This window comes from Diadema antillarum, unplaced genomic scaffold (genome assembly GCF_040938485.1).
Source record: "Diadema antillarum isolate AM-2024a unplaced genomic scaffold, OU_Dant_1.0 scf00000123, whole genome shotgun sequence".
Classification (NCBI taxonomy): Eukaryota; Metazoa; Echinodermata; class Echinoidea; order Diadematoida; family Diadematidae; genus Diadema; species Diadema antillarum.
In genome coordinates, this window is record NW_027271012.1 from 1114733 (window position 1) to 1134674 (window position 19942).

General features: G+C 39.4%; 1 protein-coding gene across 1 annotated transcript in view; it reads right to left on the reverse strand.

Moving 5' to 3' along the window:
- Positions 1-862: 862 nt before the first annotated feature.
- Positions 863-19942, reverse strand: part of LOC139720223 (polypeptide N-acetylgalactosaminyltransferase 13-like) — a 127631-nt gene continuing 108551 nt past the window's right edge. Inside the window, exons 8-11 of the mRNA XM_071631589.1 lie at positions 8599-8738; positions 5937-6035; positions 2090-2230; positions 863-1325 (exon numbers count right to left, since the gene is read on the reverse strand). Of these exons, the coding sequence (XP_071487690.1) occupies positions 1179-1325; positions 2090-2230; positions 5937-6035; positions 8599-8738 (527 nt within the window). The 3' untranslated portion in view covers positions 863-1178. The remainder of the gene's footprint in view (positions 1326-2089; positions 2231-5936; positions 6036-8598; positions 8739-19942) is intronic.

Genomic DNA, 19942 nt, shown 5'->3' on the forward strand with positions numbered 1-19942 from the left:
ATTCATCTACACATAATGTTACATCATCAACTCTGAGGGATCATTATTATTACCCCTCAAATCTCTGGTCGAGGCAGGACTCATTCATTCTGGACACAAACAGACGAAAATGTGCAAGGAGTACAGAAAAAAAGGACGACAATCATCCCCCGAGGATTAACTATTACCGAGATGCTGTTAAGAGCTCCTGAAAGTTCACCTTTCTCCATCTTCCAGTACGACGTTTCCATGGTAACGTGATGCCTTCTACCTTTACCTCTTCTCCATGTCATCTCATCACATTTGTATCCACACTATGAGGCTTGAGTCACTAGCACGATACTCCTACAAGTCACAAAGTGCTGCTTCTTTTGTATGTGTGTGTGTTTCCTTTTTTTTTAATGAGTTGAGCTTATGGACTAATCCTTGGCAACATCTGCAACTACAGTCAAACCTGCCTTAGAGGCCACCTGTCTAGAGTGGCCACCTGCCGCATCTGGTCACTAAAAGCAATTACCCCGAGAGAAAAGCCATGTTAAAGGCCTCGTCTATAATGGCCACTTTTTTTCGTCTCCCTTGGGTGGCTGCTATAGACAGGTTTGAATGCACCTATACCTGAGCAGTTACATCCAATACTATCCCTTTGCTATCCCCCCTCCTCTGATAATTAGCAAAGACGAACAATTCTAGATCTTTCTTATCTGACATAAAATGAACCCAGTTGAGCGATCTTCTGGAGGAAGGACTCCTTCACATCTTGTTATACCTGTTCTTTTGAGAACAATTCTCTAATGTGTATTTAAACGTTTTAAGCCATGTAAGATCTGTATTTAGCTATATCAGGCATCCATCAGTCTTTTCTCTACTTGTGTTGAATTTGTCATGTCAAGTGTCAGCAGTTTGTGGGACATGAAACAAAATCAGACATTCATTTTCGCTGTCACCGTCGTTTCTTACATTTCACAGCCCTACATCTTAGCTTCACATGCTCCCTCCCTCTGATTCATTGATGATTCCAAATGACTATCCAGCTTTTGTATCCCCCTTAAAACATCAGGTGAGACGTGCATCTTATTGTCGAAGGACTCCCGCTCACTAGCTGCAACCTGTAGCATGCCACGCCACATACTTGGCACATGTGTTTCAACGACACTGAAGAGTGTTCGGAGAATTCGACGCGTCCCCGGAAGGCGTGGCTGCTACCGGCCGCCGGCGGTCATGGAGATGTCCAGCAGTTCCCACTGTTGCCCTGCCGACCCATTGCACTTGCCCAGCGTGGGGACGTCCTTTCCTGGGTTGGCCTTCTCTAAGCAGTAGCCACTGGGGCTGTGGACGAAGGTCTTGGTCTGAGTGAGCGAGAAGGAGAAGAGAAAGAACCATGTTTGACATCGAGGTTACCATGACATCAGCAATCACAGAAAGATTTGATTTGATTTTGATTTGACAAAATTTCTGCATTTTTTTTCCATACAAATAGGAAGACACACAGTCTTTTATCCCATTTATACACACAGCATTAGAAGTGCTAGAATCTCTGTTTGAACAGACAAAGAGGCTTTGAAGCACTCTAACATTATTCCCCCTGTTGAGACTAGGTTCAGTAGCACTTCTGCGGCCTGTTGCATAAAACTTTTTACCTGAGAAAAGCTCAGGTTGATTTTAAACAGGGTTTTTACTGTGTTAAAGGCAAATGTCTCTCTCTCAACCAATTTGTGTGTGGTCTCGACGAGTGGCGACGCTCTGTATGAACAAACTTAAAGAGGCATTCGTGAAAGTGCTTCTTATCAGGAGTACTGCTGAGCCCAACTTTGTGTTTAAATGGGGTATTTGGTACATAGTTACTGTACACGGAATGCCACAAAATGTGATATTTACAATATACACAAGGCATCTTGTGACGCACTACGCGGTTTAGGAATGCAAAATGATGCCCTCAGTGACCTAATGAGCAGAGGCATTGAGATTAAAAAACCCAATAACTTTAAATTTTACGGCAGTGCCCAGAAAACGGTGTGTGTTCCCATCTTTGTGTGGTGCACTCATACTGTGGGAATTGTGTAAAATCTCAGGAGAACCACCATAGGTCGATCATCAGCTCATCCTGTCTCACCTCTTCCTTGTAAATCCACTCCTGGTTGCCGTGTTTGCCGTGGCACTTGATCATCGTCACATCCTTGTAATGTGAGTTCGCCGAGGCATCCAGGCAAAGATCATCGTGTTTAATCTCATTCTGCTTGGTTATGGCGAATATCTGCAAGATGATGAGATGGAGATACAGAAATATATATCATATATATATAAAACGCTGAATTCAGCTATAATAAGGGAGCATTGTATGGAAAATGTGTATTGAGCATTGTCAGCAGTAAAGCATAGATTGAATGGGATAGAATATTGTTGGAAACATTAAGGAGACACAACTTTGTCTCCTTTAGGCCTCATGTCTCCTTTAGGCCTCATATCTCCTTTAATAATATAGCATTTACTAGCCATGTAGTGTCATATTATTCATACAGTCATCAAGTCAAGTTTGAGCTATTTTGGATGACCGTCATGGGCGGCTGGCCACAAGAAGGAAATAGAATAGCCTCCTTGCAAAATGTCATGCCATGCAAATTAATTAAATGAAGACCTTTTACACCAGTGGCTGCTAGACATCACGATCAGTTCATGTAATATCAGGCACAATGAAGGAGGGAAAGACAAAACGAAGTAGAATAGGGGAAAAACAGGTTAAATAAGTACAAAAAGATTTAAGAAAAATAGAAGGGAAACCAGGTGAACAAGGAGCAGATCCTGAAGAAACGGACAGAAGTAAAACATGCAAATATCACAGAAACAGAGGAAAAAAACCCTTTATTTTCTTGTTGTTGTTTTTTCCCCATTGAACACGTGGGTCTATTCTCGCATATTTCAGGCATCACTACACCTCAGCAATGATACAATGGTAAGCCTAGGAAAATGAGATTCTTTGCTGTCTCATAAAAGAGAAAAAAAATATGAAGGGAGATTCAAATTGAATGCATTCTGATTTTGCTGTTTCAGTAGGGCATTTGAGTAGAAATGAAAACAAAAAATGTAATTCAAAGTTTTCTCTGAATAAAGCAAAGACATAGCAAATACAAAAAAAAAAAGAAAAAGAAAAAGAGACAAAATATGGAAAAATTTTGGAAAAGAGAATGAGAACTCTAACAGCTCACAATCCTTTGATTTTTTTTTTTAATTGCTTTTTTGTGTGTGTTTTGCTTGCGATTTTAATGAGACAGTAATTATAATCAGATGTATATGCATAAGCACATTAGCATGAGGAATCTCATTCAGCAACCTGTAATATATTTGCCATAAGATGGCGCCCTTTGACATTCAGCACAATCGCATGTTTAGCAACCGAAGGAGGTCGGCATCATCCATACGAGAGCACAGATGCTCCACAGTAATTCTACATCACAGAATGCTGTTTATCCCAGTGTGAACGCAACCCATGAATCGGATCACTGAAAATGCATGTCATTTTCCATGCACTTTCCCATGCATGTATCCCTACAAATGACAACACTTTTTGCAAACTTCTCATACAACGAAATGCTACTTCACGTTCAACGTTCATGAATAGAGCAGAAAATAAATACAGAGAGGAGAAGTTCCAATGAAATCTCACATGAAATAGGAAAGGCATGAAATTTAGGTTTTCATACTTTCATATTAAACAATCACATAATGTAAACAAGGCAACATCATCAACATACATACTGAAGTAATCAAATAAGAATATCTCTGTGTCAGGGAATATTGCATGAGTTTGGGCCAATATTGCAAGATTGACTTCATTATCACTGTGGTAGTAATCTACTTCAAACACATATCAGCATTCTCTCATTTGTCTACTTCAAACACGTATCAGCATTCTCTCATTTGTCTACTTCAAACATGTATCAGCATTCTCTCGTTTCTCATATCCTGCTCTCCAAACTTTAAGATGTGCTCAGTTTGAGTTCAGTGAGAGACACCTCTCCGAATTTTCATTCAAGCTACGCCGCTACCATGCCAACATGCATTTTCCATGCTCTGTAAAATTCATGCTTGCGTCCCCGACACTCTAAAACACTCATTACCGCAGTGTTAGTGAAGCGAGCTTGTCCAATGGACTGTAATAGACAGAGAACAACATATGATACAGACATTGTGACAGACTGGAATACACAAAGCTAGTGGGGTAGCATCCCAAGGAGTTTGATTCCAGCTGAAATGCACACACCATGCAAAGTATGGTAAACCAAAATAATTCAGCACTCCTTTTCAACAACAACAAAAAATGATCGTTTTGCCTCATTTCAAAACCTGGCAAAAAGGTTCACTTCAAACTATAGCTACCGTACTTAACACAGTGTCTATATATCTTATGTATACATGTACATACAGGAACACATATACATATATAATTATACAAAAATATTTTGCCAAAAATCTCATGACTAACAGTACGACATGAACACTATGGTAGTGTGAATAGACAATAAACTGCACTCACCATCTTGTTATGTAAAGTTGATTGTTTGAACTAGAATTAAGTGCCCCATCAAGATAATGTAAGCATGTTCTGACTCTGTCTTTGTACAGAACTGTTTTGCCTCTTATCTATTTCAAAGGTAGAATGATTTGTGGTTGTCTTGTTCAGGACTGCTACTCACAAACAAACAAACAAACAAACAAACAAACACAAAAACAAAGTTTGGTGGTAAAGTATTCTCCTAATAAGGTTTTGTGTGTGTGTGTGTGTGTGTGTCTGTCTGTTTGTGTGTGTTTGTTTGTCCTCTGGCTACCAACTTTCTCAAATCAAAATCAAGGATATTCCAAAGAGCAATCTGGAAGATATTTGTCTATCGTTTCCAACTCAACGGGCCAAAGTAAAACCTATATCAGGGAGGCTTGTGTACCATAGAACCCACTAGACTTCAGCACCCAATTTAACAACAACAACAACAACAACAACAGTAGCAGCAGCAGCAACAACAACAACAACAGCAACAGCAGCAGCAGCAGCAGCAACAACAACAACAGCAACAACAGCAGCAGCAGCAACATCAACAACAGCAGCAGCAGCAGCAACCAACAGCAGCAGCAACAACGAGAACAACAGCAACAGCAGTAACAGCAGCAACAGCAATGACAACAGCAACAGCAGCAGCAGCAGCAGCAGCACCTGCAGCAACAACAACAAATAGTGCAAGCAGAAAGAATTGATGCCTTTACAGTCATGAAGTGCATCACGCTTTCAAAGTTATGTTTATACACAATTGTAACTTATCTTGTGTTCAAGAGAAATGTGGTTAAAAGTCTACAAAATTATTTCCCCTTCTGAGTGTTGACATGAAATAGTGTCTCCTTGCATCGCTATTCATCCTTACAGTGTTTCTTTTTCCACTCTCAAGGAGTGTAGTCCCATGCATGTATACGTGTGTAAAGTTTATTGGGTGATTCACAGAAATTTGAATCTTCTGACTTTCACTATCTTCACATATAGGCCACACCCAGATTCTGCAGTCTCTTTTCTTTGAGGAAACCCTGCAGTTAATATGGTGAAAATTACGGTATTCTTTTGCCGGGACATGATGAGAAATTTCATTTTTCTGGGAGAATACTGTAAAAGTGGGTATTTTTTGTGCGAGTAATTTTGCGCTCGGCCACGTGAGATTAGTTTCACATGTTTTTAATTCTGCGGAATCAAGATGTGAACTTGCTGGAACATATAGTAAGTAAAAATATTCCTGTGCTTTTATTTTTGCGCTAATTTCTGGTTGCATGAAATGCATGAAAATTGTAACACCACGAAAAATGTATACTTTTACAGTATGTTAGATTCAAGGTGACTTGGTGACTCTGTGTATCAGTTGATCCTCCTCCTCCTCCTGGAAGAGATCAGAGATTGAAAGGATGCGGGGAAAGGATGCGGTCCTTACCTGGTTTCCTCCCTGTCCGTGGCAGGAGAAGATTCCCACCTTCTCATTCTCCTTCCTCCCCATGTTGTCAAGGCACTTGTGCGACTCTACGTTGCGGATCTGAAGACGGGGTTATGAGATGGCATTAGGAGGGGGGAAAAAAGAAATGGAGACATGATGAAATTGGACCATGTTTTCCTTACACATTAGTGCTTGTTTGATAATCCATTAAAAGAAGGTTGCTTTGATTTTGTTAATACCTTCATTTCTTTTATTTATTTTACTTAAGGTCTTTCTTTTTCCCCATGATTCATGACAGCAATAGCCAAGGCTGGTCTTGTCCTAATATCCTGCTTATTTCAATCAATATTCTTCATTAACATTCTAGACGAGCTTGCACACTGCATGACACAAGGAACATTTTTCTGTCATGTCTTGAAGAAAACAAAATGGCATTTACAATAGTATAACAGTCAAATCAAAATTAAGATATAAGAGGAAAATATATAGACTCATCATGCCTTTGTATATCATGATGAGAGGTGAAAACAATTCCTATTGTAGATCAAGTGTTTTCTCCTGCACATAAAAGAACAAAAAGTGGGGTGGGGGAATATATAAATTCAGGGCAGCTAACCCACAATTGAAATGTGACCATTAAAATGACTGTTGAATTTGCCATGAGCTGCTCAGCACAACAGCACTGTAACTCTATAACTGGCCTCCCCTTAGCAAGCAGTGAAAGGGTACACCTCCTATAGCAGAGATAAAGGTGTTGCCAATTTGCCCAATTTATAATTGTACAGATTTTCTTTCCGTACACTTTCTGTATGTGTGTATGCGTGTGTGTATTTTTTTGAGTGGGTGGGGGAGGTTGAGCAGGGAATGGGGCGCAGAAGGAGTAGCGGTCTAGGGCGGGAGAGGTTGATGCTAATATCGATAGGCTGGTCCTGGTAATGGAGAATGTTTTTAATGAATTCTCCATGACTGATTGCCTACAGCCTATTTTGTAATTGGAGAGTTGATGAGTAGATCATGTGACAAGACACCAACAAAACATCAGGTGACCAGGAGAACAAGATGCAGCAATGTGTAGCAGGTGTAAGTGCAACACTAAGCCTGTGTCAGTGTTTGAATGAACGTCTTCTGTAAATATTCCTCAAAGCAACTGATTTCCGGAGAATTTGTAATTAAGTGACTAGAAAGAAGGTCACTTCTAACATCAATAGTCGACTTGGAAATCCCATCAAATGTCTCGAGTATAGTCTGAAATAGTGGTTTGTTATGCCTACATCCCACATAGTGCATATAAAAATACCTTGTAGATAGAATCTGAATATAATTGATCTGTGTTTAAAAAAAAAAAAATCAGCATGAATCTCAACCATAAGTGTCATAATACCAATGCAACAGAATTACTTATGTTTTTATGCAGTGTGTGAAAAAAAAATCAAAGCACATAAAAGGGTCTAATCGTTTTGATCATGGAAATGAATATTTGTGTGACACAGGAAAAATAAATACCGTCTCAACAAACGATATAGTATTGTGCCAAAGTGCTGTCTAAAGAAAATAATCACGGACAAGGGGACTCGTAGCACAAGGAAAGAAGGAGCTCGGGATGAAACAGCAGGGAATCAAAGAAAACAAGGAAGAAGAACAAGAATATCAAGAAGAAGAACATGGTTGTGAATGAAAACAGAAGTAAAGAGGATATGGAATGCTAAGGAAGTAAGGACATACAAATAATATGAAGGCTGGAGGTATGATGTTTTAGCACAGGAAACACTTGTTATGATACACAGAAAAATAACCACAAATACTCGGGAATGCGAGGCAAGTCAAGCTTAACATGGAAATGAAGTTTTGTCTTTCTATAATGGCCAATCCCTCTCGGAAATATTGTGACAAATAATAGACGCTCCTGATACTACAAACAAACAGAATTCTGGAAAATGTGTGTACAAGGGTTTTAATACACAAAGTACAATTCCGCTTGTTCTGAACGTGCCTCAATTATATCATTCTGTTCACGTTTTCTTCTTAAACCCTTGTGTACATGAACTTGGCCAGGTCCTGTACATACATGTACAACGTATTATGGGGGGATTTTCTATATCTGGTACAGCATGGGTTCTATGACATTTTTTTCCCATGATTTTTTTTTTTTTTCATGCTAGGCCAAACATAAATTCTACCCCCAAACAACCCTATGCAAACCCTAATCCTAATCCTCACATAGAATGTACAACCCTTTCACAACTATAACCCTAAAAGTCCTTGGAAAAAATAAGACTGCAGCAATTGTCGCAGGAGCAAATGTCATGTCACTGAGTTAAGAAGGGGGAGGGGGAGCAAGTTGCTGGGAGTTATTTGTGCTTTTTTTTTCTCTCTCTCTCTTTTTTTTTTTTAATTGCTGAGGAACCATACCATGGGTGAGCAGTGTTAACAATGCAGCAAGTCAAGATTTAAAATATCGTGGAGAGAAAATTGTGGGCTTGACATAAAGATCAAGTTTATTGGACCTCCATTTTTTCCCCCTAAATACTCAAACAAACACTAGAAAGTCATATAACACCTAGCTGTTCATACAATGTCAGTTTGGAATGTGTGATGTGAGAACATGAGAGAAAATAAAAGTGAACGTGTCTGCTGCCCTCCGTGGCCAGACACTGGTACTCACCTCTCCTATAGCCTTAAAGTCTAGTCTAAACTGCGACTCGGGATAGATATTGTCTAGGTACCACTCGAAGCTATGGCAGTTTAGCCGATCTCGTAGCTTCTTGCGCTGACTGACGTCACCGTACTCCGTTTTTCTTACACCTGTATGCACAAAGGTGAGGTGGGGGTGGAGTGGGGGTGGGGTGGTGGAGGGGTGGGGAGGGAAGAACAGAGGAGGACAGATATTGCTGTTAAGTCTCACAGGACCAACATCTTAACATGCTATTCACATCATACATTATACATATCATAGACGGGACTGAAGGAGTTAATTGAGGGGGGAAATCATTGAGGGATATGTGACATATACAGAGGCAAGGGGGCAGTATATTCAGTATATTGCACACTTGGTTTGGCACAATCCACGGCTGCCGGCTGGCCTTTTGCATGTCCATGTCCTGGCGTTACAAAGAAATCATGATGTTTTTAATTACAATGAAATACAATGTATGTGTGAAAGGCAGAATCAGCATGCCTTTTATCTGGAACAGAATACTCAGGCATGCAAATAGATTCAAATTGAATGGTCTCAGTAACAGATAATGCAATACAAATACTGTATGAGTAATAATGATAATGGTGACAGTAATATGATGCATGAAAAAAAAAATAAAACTGAGAACAATATCAATGACACAGATAATACCACTACTAGTACTGATTAGATGTATGTGTATCTATAAAAACAACTGGATTGATACCAGCACACCTGTGAAGGACAAATGCAGTTGAATGGGGGAGAGACAGAGAGAGAGACAGAGGGAGAGAAAGAGAGAGACAGGAATACTGCCTAGAAAAAAAAAAGAAATTCAATATTCAGAAAAAATATCAAACTTCAGGATGCGGTGACTTACAATGTAACTTAACTAATTACGAGACGGTCTGGGAAAATTGAATTTTTTTATCTTTCACTGTATACCAGTATATAGGCATACACACACAAGCTACATTGTACTCATGCTCGAATGGAGAGTAAGAAGAGAAGATTAATCAGAAACATGATATTCCTATCAAATTCTTGAAGCCGAGGGAAATGTATCGGTCTCTAGTGGGATAAGAGAGGAAAGAGAGAGAGCGAGCGAGAGAGAGAGAGAAAAAAAAGTAGAACCCATAATTTGACGAAAGAGTGATGGAGTGCATTCAATTTTAAGAATGGACGACTGCCAATTCTTTCTGCTTGTCAAGCCCAAAGCTGATCTGCCCTCATCAGCACAAAAAAACAAAACAAAAGGCTCTCAGAGGAGGTGAAGAAAGTGAGCGGGGAAACATTTGCCTTCCCATGTTCCTGGAGAATCCAAATCAACATCGTGGCAGGTTCAGGCCGCGCCGCCTCGTCAAAACTGACATGGCTACAATACATCTGGACCCGACGTCACATATTGACGAAGACACGGGGTCTGCAGGGCAGATACAGTGCCGACCGCGGGAAACGTCACGAAAACCCCTAGGGCAAATGCGGGAAGCCCTTTCGTCCGGGCGTACTAGGTAATACGCGGGCGTTTGGACGCGTACAGACGAGGGAAGTCGCCCGCACTTTCATGCTCGTCTAAACACCCGCATTTGCCCGAGCGCTCCAGCGCGGAATTAATGATATGAAAATCAAACTCTCCCGTCAACCATCGGCTACATGAAGGAAATTAGCTGAAATCGATCCGCGAAAATCTTTTGAAAAGTATCAGTAATTTGCCGGATGTTTGCTTTTACGTTCGAAAGTAAAATAATAACCATAACATTCAGCTCCCGAATATGCTAAAGCAAATGTCGAATGATCCCTTTGACGTTTGGAAATGAATAACAATAATACTCCGTACGATGATTAAATAAATGTCGGATGTTTGCTTTTACTTTCGGAAGTAAATAGCAATAGCATTCATCTCCGGAAGATGCTAAAATAAACGTCGGATCTTTGCTTTGACGTTCGGAAATGAATAACAATAATATTCAACTCTGTACGATGATAAAAATAAATGCCGGATGTTTGCTTTTACGTTCAAAAGTAAATAACAATAACATTCAGCTCCGGAAGATGCTAAAATAAATGTCGGATCTTTGCTTTGACGTTCGGAAATGAATAACAATAATATTCAACTCTGTACGATGATAAAAATAAATGCCGGATGTTTGCTTTTACGTTCAAAAGTAAATAACAATAACATTCAGCTCCGGAAGATGCTAAAATAAATGTCGGATCTTTGCTTTGACGTTCGGAAATGAATAACAATAATATTCAACTCTGTACGATGATAAAAATAAATGCCGGATGTTTGCTTTTACGTTCAAAAGTAAATAACAATAACATTCAGCTCCGGAAGATGCTAAAATAAATGTCGGATCTTTGCTTTGACGTTCGGAAATGAATAACAATAATATTCAACTCTGTACGATGATAAAAATAAATGCCGGATGTTTGCTTTTACGTTCAAAAGTAAATAACAATAACATTCAGCTCCGGAAGATGCTAAAATAAATGTCGAATGATCCCTTTGATGTTCGGAAATTAATAACACTAATATTCAACTCCGTATGATGATTAAACAGATGTCGGGTGTTTGCTTTTACTTTCGAAAGTAAATAGCAATAACATTTGGCTCCGGAAGATGCCCAGAAAATGGCAGATGATTGCTTTTTACGTTTGGAGGTGAATAGCAGTAACAGTCTGCTCCATATAATAAAATAAATGTCGGATATTTGCTATTACATTTCGAAATGAAGAACAGTAACATTCAGCTGCGTTTGATGGTAAAGTAAATGTCTGATGTCTGCCTTGACGTTCAAAATGAAAAAACAGTAACGTTCGGCTCCGTACGATGCTAAAATGATTGTCGGATGTTTGCTTTTAAATTTGGAAATGAATAACGGTAATGTTCTGCTCCGAACGATGCTAAAATAAATAACAGATTGTTGCTTTTACATTTGGAACTGATTAACGGTATCAATCGGCTCAGTTAGATGCTAAAATAAATAGCGGATGTTTGCTTTCACGTTTGGAAATGAAAAAGGATAACATTCAGCTCCGTAAGATGCTAAAATGAATGTCGGTTGTTTGCTTTAACATTTGAAAATGATTAACGGTAACATTCGGCTCCGTAAGGTGTCAAAATACTAGTAAATGTTGGATGATTGCTTTTGCGATCAGAAATGAATAACGGTAACTTTAGCCTCTTTACAATGCTAAAACAAATGTCGGATAAATCAGATAATTTTGCTTAACATTCGACGTCGTGCGATACCAAGTTGATTGCATAAACCTTCGACACTTCGTTGCTGCTCAATTTTATTTGATCTCGACATTATGGACGCTATACCTATTTGATTTAATTGTCCTTATTTTATCAACTTTCGACATCAGCCGCTACTTTATAGTTTTCTCGATCACTAACGTCGGACGGTATGACCTAATCAACTTTGGACATTGGTCGCTATTTAATAATTTCATCAACCTTACACATCGGTAGCTATTATTCCGATGTTCGTTATTCCGAAGGCTCTCTAGTCCGAAGATTCGTTATTCAGAAGGTATATTGTTCCGTTAATTTCATTTTCGGATTCATGAATCTTCAGAATAACGAACCTTCGGAATAACGCCACAAACGTTCGAATTAACGAACCTGTAGGTTTAGGGAATTTGTGTGTTTCGAATTTAACGACCCTTCGGAATTACGAACCTTCGGAATATTACGAACAGCACCCATCCGATTATCAACCTTCGACATCGATCGCTGCTTACTGATTTTATCAACCTTCGACGTCGACCGTAAATAACGTATTTGATTGACACTTTCGACGTCGATCGCTGCACATTAGATTGGCAAACCGTCGAAGTGTCGATCGCTGCCTATTTAATTACTGGTTCCCCAATTTCTGACTTAGTTACTGATTTAATCTACCTTCAACATCGGTCGGTCATTATATTGTAAGTGGCCACTTATTGTCTCGAGCTTGATATTTCCCAATGGCGTCCACGTCTACACACACACACATAAAAAGAAAGAAAAAGATCTGAGTCTTAAAGGTCTAACGAGGCGTGAAAGTCCTTGTGTGATGCTTTTAATTGTGTCATTCACAATAGTGTCACGGTCCCTAAGATGGATGAAAGAGGCGCAGATCTTAAGAAGCCACTTGAGTTGAAGTTTAACACCGTCTGTCTATTCTTAAAGTACACGATTTGTAGGGGAAAAAAAAGACAAAGAGAGGGAGAAAACAAAGAAAACGTAGGAGAGAGAGAAGGGTATGGCGAAACCACCAGAGTGGCATTATGTAATCAACAAAGCTGCGTTTAACTTCACTCGAGTCCCCGAGAAGTGGTACTACACGTGCATGCATAATGTTTATCTTGGATACATGTACTGTAGGTACCCTTCTCTCCTTTCATGATAAATTGTTTATACGTATCACATAACTATGTCAATGCATGTTTACGTCGCAATTTGTCCAATCGGGGTTTTCCCTCTTTAAGGAGTGCTTGCTTTCCAAGAAAAAAAAAGAAGGATGAAATTAATGATTATGAGCAAAACTGAATGCATTTAAGCAGCGGAATCGCGCTACATCAATAGCACTCCAAAATCTTCGAGTGATCCCGGAGGTCACTCCGAGTGAAAATGAACATTTCACTCAAAATTCACTCCAATTTCACTCTAAATTGACTCCGTTTTAAATGTATCCACCCCTTCAAGTGTGAATGTTTTCATTTTTTTTTAGAGAGAAAGAGAGAGAGAGAGAGAGTAGGCCTACTGTGCATTGGAATACGAATCTCTGCTGTGCAGCGATATTATGATCGCTATAAAAACGATCAGTTCGATGAGCAAAGCACGTGCTTGCCCTGCCAGCAGTGAGTGCGCCATGTGGTTCCAACATACTCATCTTGTGTGCCCAGCGTGTTTTTATCACAGAACTCTTGTGTGTAGAGTTCTGTCGTTTTTACGTTATGGTCAATTCATGACGTGTGAGTGCTTCGACTTGACGCCTGTGAGATTGACAGGTGCCGTTTACGAGAATAACAACTGTCAGTAGTGACTATCAATCCCAAAATCAGTTGCTATATAATAATCAGACTAATTACTTAAATGTAGAGTTACATGTAGTTACATGTATTTCGAATGACAATGCGCACATCCCCTTTATCATCACACTTTTGATACGGCGGACAGAAGGCCGTTAAATTTCATTTCAATGATTCGATACAATCATAGCTTTTAAAAGGTCCAATTAAACAAATTGGATATGAAATCACGGTTACAGCTCGTTATTCCGAAGGTTCGTTAGTAAGGTTCTTTAGTCCGAAGGTTTGTTAATCCGAAAATGAAATAAGGTTCGTTATTCCGAAGGTTCGTTAATCCGAAAATGAAACAAAGCTCGACTTACTTCGAAGGTTCGTTACGGACCCTATATCATTTCGGATCCTATATCCTTTCGGATCAACGAACCTTCGAGATAACGAACCCAGAGACTCCAACTCTCCCGTTTTCGACGGGAGATCTCCCGCCGAAAACCCACTTTTGCAAAATCTCCCGTTCTCCCGTTTGAGATTTAATTTCTCCCGCCCTGGCTCTTTGTCTCCCGTTGGAAAGGATTTCTTACATATTTCTATCGTATGTTGAAAAAATAAGCCTTTCAGATAGCACCAGAGAACATCTAAAACCCTGGGAATTTCGCGCTTTGCACACATCAAGTTGGAGTCTCCCGTTTGCTAGGGGTTTCAGGCGGGAGAATCTCCAGATCAGAAGGTACTTTGGGTTGGAGTCTCTGCGAACCCTATTTCATTTTCGGATTAACGAACCTTCGGAATGACGAACCCTATGTCATTTTTGGATTAACGAACCTTCGAAATAACGCCGCAAATGTTCGAATTAACGAACCTTTTTTCGTTTTCGGATTAACGAACCTCTATGGTTTAGGGAATTTATGTGTTTCGGATAAACGAACCTTCGGAATAACGAACCTTCGGAATAACGAACAGCACCCGAAATCACAACGTCTTTATCTTGTTAAGATATAAGACAAAAAAAAAAGGTCCCTCAGGTCATGACCTTGCAATGTTTCTTTATTGCGTGTGTTTCTAGCTTGTATTTGGCACTCACGGAATGAATGCGCGTACAGTATATGGTAGGCTACATACCGGTACTCGTGCTCTTGTTGTTGCTGAACATTTCCCCTTCACAGTGATTGTGTGGCATGATCGTTCAGTATGTTCAGATGGTGTTAGTGCGTTGATTAAAATGTTACCACAATAGATGCACGTGTGCTATAACAACGATCTGAGGTCTTTGCTACGCGCTGCTTTCTTGTTTACAAACATTGAATCTTGGTGAACTTAATTCACTATCGTCCCCATGCTAACATGCAAAAGAAGAAAACGCTTTTGTTCTTGTTTATGTGTACCATGCAGTGAACAGAAGGTAGACCTGTAAACTGTGCCGCTAGGCCCTAGCTGTAGTTTGCACTTTGACGGATTGTCACTGCTCGTCTACTATTCGAAGCGAAATGAAAATCAAACTAGAGATCTCGTGCTGTATACTTTCTCGTACTGTGTACTATATACCATATTTAAAATGCAATTTGTGGTAGTACTTGTCAACGCTGTGTTTTTGGCTCAAACTTTTCTCTCTCAAACTTACTTGGTTACGCAGGGGCGGATCCAGGGAGGACCGCAACCGGCGCCCGCCCCCCCTTTATTTTTTTGTTGTTGTTGTTGAAACAAAAGAAATGTAAAAAAAAAAAAAGAATGGGGGAGGGGTGCGTACGCCCCCCTTTAATTTTGTAAACGCGCCCCCACTTCACGGAATTCCTGGATCCGCCCCTGTTACGGGATAATACCTATCAGAATTGTGATTTTGGTGCAAGCTGCATGGCAGTATTGATTTTGAGACACTTCTATGGTCCGTCAGCACCTGATTCTCTTTATGTGACGATGTGCACGTGAAAAGCATTCAAACTTTCCCATGTTTTTGCTCTTGCGTTAAAGGCGTATTAATTCACCACGTACATGAAACAAAACCCCCATAGTTCTGAAATGTGAGTTATAGGGATAGAAACAACTGCTGGAAAAAAAAAAATTGAATCCGTATGATCGAAAATACAGTACACTATGTGAACGGTTACAGTTTTTTATTCCGAAGGTTCGTTAATCCGAAAATATGAGGTTTGTAACTTGTTATTCCAAAGGTTCATTTATCAAAAAATGAAATAAGGTTCGTTATGCCGAAGGTTCGTTAATCCGAAAATGAAACAAAGGTCCTAATTCCGAAGGTTCTTTACAATCTATAAGAGAAATACTGATATCTCCTTATATTCTAGGCTTTATTACAAAAAATTATGTAGGATGCTTTGCACAACGGACCTATTATGCATCACATGTGATATCTAAAACATCTTTTAAATCACTGCTCCCAAAGGTAAACATATGACCTTTGTGTATCTACTCGTTTGTGTGTATGTGTGTGTGCGTGTGTGTGGGGGGGGGGGGGAATAGTTTCCTCCTTCTTCTTCTTTTTTGTTAGAGTTTATCTTAGTTGATCTTGATACAGTGTACCTCTTTCGGTGCGCCCTTTCTCTTGTTATGTCACTCGATCTGTTTCTACATTTTGAAGCAAAGTAATTTGTTCAAGCATTGTGTATGTCCTCGTAACCGTAATGTGTCATTTTGCTGCGATGAGTTGGTTCTAGTAGGCCCTATTATCGCTGTGAGATGTAATTTTTGTAATAACGTGTTGAGAATAACAGATTTTTGTTTCTGAACGAAAGGAAAATGACGGAATTGTTTTGATAACCAATGTGGATGACGTGTTGAGAATTCTGATTCCTGTTTCTGAACGAAAGGAAAATGACGGAATTATTATTTTGATAACCAATGTGGATGACTACCTTCTATAAGTGATTTTGGTGTGAAAAGAGAGTTTGCTCAAAGAAACGCTTCTCATGAATGGTCAACGAAACAAAATACATCATACAATGCAACGTGACTCGCGTGCATTTAGCAAACGAAATGTCTAGACCTTTAAGTTCAAGTAAAATGCATAAAACACAGAATAAGAAAGCAGACAAACTAACAAATATGGAATTAATGACCGCAGACGTAACGTAGGAAAACCTGACACCTATGCTTGAAGAAATTCCCACAAAAGCAGAGCGCAAGATAAAAGAATACATGTGCGTAGTCCATACAGGTCGTGATGCGCTCGGTCGAAATGCGTATGTCGCAGTAAACGAAATTTTAGGCATGTCTACACATGTATATATAAATACTTGAATTCTACATACATTGTATAGTTTTATCTTTACAATAATATATAAAACAACCCCTTTCCGCATCCCTAGAAGTCATAAAAGAAAAAAAAAAAGAAAATCGCCCTTAAAGTTCAGGTTATGTTCAAGCTCACAACCCGTCCCCCCCCCCCCCCCCCATGATGCAACAGTCCTGCTTAGCGACGGCGTTAACGCTTCATCGCACACACATAAATGGCGACAGCTTGGGTGTGTGAGAAAATTCATTCTTAAATGGATGCACCCCCATGGCACTCAGGATTATCACTGACCCTCCCATGCCTTTTGTCTATCCACCCTCCTGCTTTAATCCCCCTCCCTTCACCTGTTGGCCTCCTTGCCCATGACCTCCCATCCTCTCCTTTTGTTTTCTTTGTTCCGTGTCCCTAGCCTGTCCCTGACTGTTCGTGTTGTGTGAACTTCTTTATAATGTGATTGCTTTCCCTGCCTGATTATCATTTTGCCTCTGACGAAGATTCTTCTGGAATCAAAAGCTCAGGCCCCTTTAGAGTATAGACTCCATTTTACTCCTTTGGCACGCCACTGATATTCGATAAGCAGTTTTCAGCATTTTTGTGTTTGTTTGTTTGTTTTTGTTTTGTTTTGTTTTGTTTTGTTTTTGCTACAGATAATTAGCCAATCACAAGACAGATATAATTCGATTCTAACCAATACCAAAATACGGTTGCCTGAATGTAAACTTTGGTGTGTTTGTGTTGTGTGTCGGCTGCAGTGTAGTTTGAAACAACAGAAACAGAAAAAAAGAAAGAGGCACGCAATGTGTGCTATATACGAAAAGCCTCATTTACCGAGAAAGTTGATCGCTTCCATTCTCCTCCCATGGCATGTTGTTGTCAATGGATGCTAAAGAGAATGCTTTTAGCAAGTATACCAGTACCTAAAGAGGACCTGAGGAACCCGTTGTTTTGAATGCTGCGCTCGGTACGAGTTCAAAACGCAGTCGAAGTTATCAGAATGCCATTATAATAGAACTGATAGCTCTATAGAAAACTTGTTTAGGTCAGTAAAGGTTGCTGTAATGCAATCTTTGTGGAATTGACTCATTACATCTGAGCATTTCGAAAAACGTGTAGAGTACTTTCGTTTTGCATATAAATGTTAAGAAATAGTTTGAACTATGAAAATAAAAAAGTATGGTTACTTCAACGATGTTGAATAGTTCGATTAGCCGTGATGCATAAAGTGAATTCATGAATTCATCTGACTAATCCTTACCAATTGATGATCACTTCTATAAGCCAACAGTTAAGCTGAACTGCTTTGGAGTGATAAGACAGGTAAACGATGAAAACTTGGTACATATTGTATGCTATTATAATTATTATAAAATCCTGTAGCCAGAACTGATTTTACGATCATCTTTAACCTTTCAGAAAGTTCCAGTTTTCAACTTAAATAGTAGCGATAGCTTGTAAGAGTAAATTAGCATCCCTCTGACTATTTTTGGTCAATATGCATACTCTTAACCCTATTCTAACTGGGTGGGGGGGCGGGGGTCAAATGAGTCAAATTGACCCCCCCCCCCCACGTTTCGCGTCACGATTCTGCAACGCGCAAAGATTTTGCCGCGTCGTTTCACAACTTTTTTCATTGAAGTCTTCCGCATATTTTGAGACCAAATTTGCGACGTCTGAGTACACCGTTCTGAAGTTACGTAATGTTATGCAAATGCATGTCAACCGGAAAACAGCTCAAATTCATGATATCGTGTGCAAATTGAATGTAAATTGTGTTTTTGGGGTTAAATTGATATAAATTATAGTATTTCATCTTTGAACCATTGAAATTAATCAATTCTATATAGTGTAGATAAGCCTGAAAAAGTGCCTGCAACAAATTTTGAAAAACAACAGAAAACACAAGGTCGAACAATCAATAAAATACATAAAAAATTAACAAAACAATAAAAAACAAAAGAAATTAGTTTTGACTGTGCTTTACTTTTAAATGAAAATTGGTTTATATGTCTTGAGGAATTTTGACACAAAAATTTAGCAATACTTCAGTCTTTTTTATGGAGTTATAGGTGAAAATATGATTTCATGCACAACTTTGCATAATCAATTTATTAAAAATAGAAAGGCAATATTTTTCTATTGTATGACCATGTAATCTTGTAGTTGACATCCAGCTCTATCTTCAGGAAAAATTTCGCAGCGATCGCGCGATCGGTGGCCGAGATCTGAAGGGGGGGGGGGGGGGGGGGGTCACCCCCAGTAAAAACTCCTCCCAGTTAGAATAGGGTTAAGCCAGCTGGACAGAGCGATCAATGGGCGCGATTATCACCACGCGTGGTTAACCTAAACAATGCTCGGCCGGCTTGTTCGGTTTCAGTGTTGTTTATTTCCCCCTTTTAAAAACGAAGGTTCCTTAGTCCAGCCATTGTTTTCGCTTCCTGCTCAAGACATTGAACAGTTCAGCAAAGCTGAAGTTTAGATCACTAAACGGCGACATGAACTCATGATGATAATAGGACTTAGATCACAGCCGAAAGTGCGCTCCTTCATTACTCTAGAATGAGAAAGAATACCCTGTCTGTGTTCAAAGTTGGGTTACGGACGATGAAAAAAAAAAGGTTTGAATCATGAATTGTCGGATGACGTCGGCAGATTGATGATATAAATATTAGCGTATCATGGGAAAGATTAAGTAATGATGAGCCCAATGATATCGCAGGGCTCCAAACTAATTTTTATTTTTGACCACCAAAATCATTGATTTCTATTTTTTTTTTTTGGTGGCCAAAAAAATCAAGAAAAACATAGGAAAAACTAAATCGGTCCTACTAAAAACAATTATTAAGCATTACTGACGTGACAGGTACCCATGTCTAAAATAAATGAATACAAAAGTAGATCATCTCAATCACCATTATTCTGAATTCTAAGATTTAGCAAATAGGCTTATAGATAATTATAAAAGTTGATGCCTATGCTATTAGGTGGTCATAGCTTACTTTTGGGATGAGAAAGTGGGAGCATTTCCAGATTGTTTGTTTTAGCATTGTAAAGAGCCGAAAGTTACCG